Source organism: Lactuca serriola, chromosome 4, assembly GCF_051521515.1.
Source record: "Lactuca serriola cultivar US96UC23 chromosome 4, Lser_US96UC23_V15, whole genome shotgun sequence".
NCBI lineage: Eukaryota > Viridiplantae > Streptophyta > Magnoliopsida > Asterales > Asteraceae > Lactuca > Lactuca serriola.
Window position 1 is genome coordinate 328999762 of NC_136411.1, and position 2257 is coordinate 329002018.

The 2257-nt window shown below is 41.3% G+C and overlaps 1 protein-coding gene across 1 annotated transcript; it reads left to right on the forward strand.

The window, feature by feature from the left end:
* Positions 1–335: 335 nt before the first annotated feature.
* LOC145099589 (uncharacterized) lies at positions 336–1723 on the forward strand. The gene is made up of 2 exons (XM_079037139.1): positions 336–833; positions 1049–1723. Exons 1-2 carry the CDS (start codon positions 336–338, stop codon positions 1721–1723), a joined length of 1173 nt encoding a protein of 390 aa, XP_078893265.1.
* Positions 1724–2257: the final 534 nt, after the last annotated feature.

Below are 2257 nucleotides of genomic sequence, written 5' to 3' on the forward strand. Positions count from 1 at the left end.
AGAGAGGTTATGAGCAACCAAGAGGTGATCAGCGATGGAACAATAATCAAGGGTGGGGAGGCAATCAACAAGGGAATTATAAGCAAAATCAATCGCATCAATATCAACCAAGACCACCATTTCCTCAAAATCCACAACGACCACCATTCCAACCTCAAAATTACCAACCAAGGCATCCACAACAACCCCCTCCACAAGCAAGTTCTTCAAGTATGTCCTTAGAAGACATAGTAAAAAGCCTTGCCACAAGTACTCAAAGCTTTCAACAAGAAACCAAGGCAAGCATAAAAAGCTTGGAGCAACAAGTATGACAACTTGCTCAATCCGTGAGTAAGATGGAGTCGCAAGGCAAGCTACCCTCTCAAACAGAGAAGAACCCAAAACACAATGCGTGTACAATTACACTAAGAGGTGGGAAAAGCTATGAAAGTCCAAGGATGTCGGATGAAGAAGAAGAAGAGAAAGAGATTGAGGTGGAAGAAGCTGTCAAAGAAGAGGAAAAGAAGAGTACTCCAAAGTCCAAGAAGCTAATAGAATCTGAAGTGAAAGTCACACCAGCTCCATTTCCTTCAAGGCTGGCAAGCACCAAAAGAGAAAGGGAAGATGACAAAATCATGGCCATGTTTCGAAAGGTTGAAATCAATATCCCTCTTTTAGATGCCATTACACAGATTCCTATATATGCTAACTTCCTTAAGAAACTTTGCACATCTAAGAAAAAGCTTAAAGGAAATCAAACTGTGAAGGTTGGTGAAAATGTCTCAGCCGTGTTACAAAAGCGGCTACCAAAAAATGCAAGGACCCGGGTGTTTTCACGGTTCCTTGCAAAATGGGTAACCTTTTGTACCACGTGCCATGCTTGATCTTGGAGAATCAATTAATTTCTTACCTTATTCGAGTTATAAGACAATGGGAACTGGACCTTTATCAAAAACCAGAGTTATCATTCAACTTCCTGACCGGTCTTTGGTACATCCGAAAGGTGTATTGGAGGACGTGTTAGTGCAAGTTAATGAGCTCGTTTTTCCCACTGACTTTTATGTTTTAGACATGGGTGATGAAAACACCCCACAATAGCTCCATCCTTTTAGGGAGACCCTTTATGAGTACCGCAAAAACAAAAATAGATGTAGCCAATGGTACTTTGTCAATGGAGTTCGATGGTGAGGTAATTAACTTTAATATCTTTGAAGCCATGCGTTATCCTAGCGATATTCATTCTTTAAACTTCATAGATGTTATTGATTCATGTACTAATGATTTCTTTGAGATGTCAAGCCAAGATGTTCTAACCACCATCTTGAGCAAACACTTTGATGAGACAGGGATTAAGGAGTTGGCTGACAAGTACACATTGGAAGATGAATTGATTGAAGTAATTGATTCCTTGGAGAAAGCACAACCCATAAGAGTTGAACCACCCCGCATAAAGCTAAAAAGTTCTAATCTGAAACTTCTCCCATCCATAGTACAACCACCGACTCTTGAGTTTAAGGCTCTTCCCGACCATCTCAAGTATGCCTATCTTGGAGAGGAAGAGACATTATCGGTGATAATTTCGACCAAGCTGGCACGAGAAGAAGAAAAAGAGTTAGTTGGAATTTTGAAGAAATACAAGGAGGCTATTGGTTGGACCATTGCGGATATAAAAGGGTTGAGCCCATCATTATGCATGCACAAAATACTGATGGAAGAGGACTTCAAGCCAACCCATGAAGCATAGAGGAGGTTGAATCCACCTATGATGGAGGTGGTTAAAAAGGAGATCATGAAGATCTTGGATGCAGGTGTAATCTACCCCATTTCTGATAGTAAGTGGGTGAATCCTGTGCAAGTAGTCCCGAAAAAAGTCGGAGTTACCGTTGTCAAAAACTCCGAAGGGGAATTGGTACCCACCCGTGTGCAAAACAGGTGGAGAGTTTGTATCGATTGTAGGAAGTTGAATGCTTCCACCCGCAAAGACCACTTCCCTTTGCCATTCATTGATCAGATGTTAGAACAATTGGCCGGGAAATCCCACTACTACTGCCTTGATGGTTTCTCTGGTTTTCATCAAATTCCGGTTGCCCCGGAAGACCAAGAGAAAACCACATTCACATGTCCCTTCGGCACCTTTGCGTATAGATGCATGCCCTTCGGCTTGTGCAATGCATCCGCGACCTTCCAAATATATATGGTGAGCATATTTTCAGAATATGTCAAAAATATCATAGAGGTTTTTATGGACGATTTTACTGTTTATGGAAACTCTTTTAAT

What these genes read in the sequence shown, in the direction of transcription:
- LOC145099589 (XM_079037139.1), top strand. Translation starts at nt 336, where the DNA reads ATGGAGTCGCAAGGCAAGCTACCCTCTCAAACAGAGAAGAACCCAAAA. An exon ending in CACGGTTCCTTGCAAAATGG is followed by an intron (nt 834 to 1,048) that starts GTAACCTTTTGT and finishes TTTATGTTTTAG; the next exon opens with ACATGGGTGATGAAAACACC.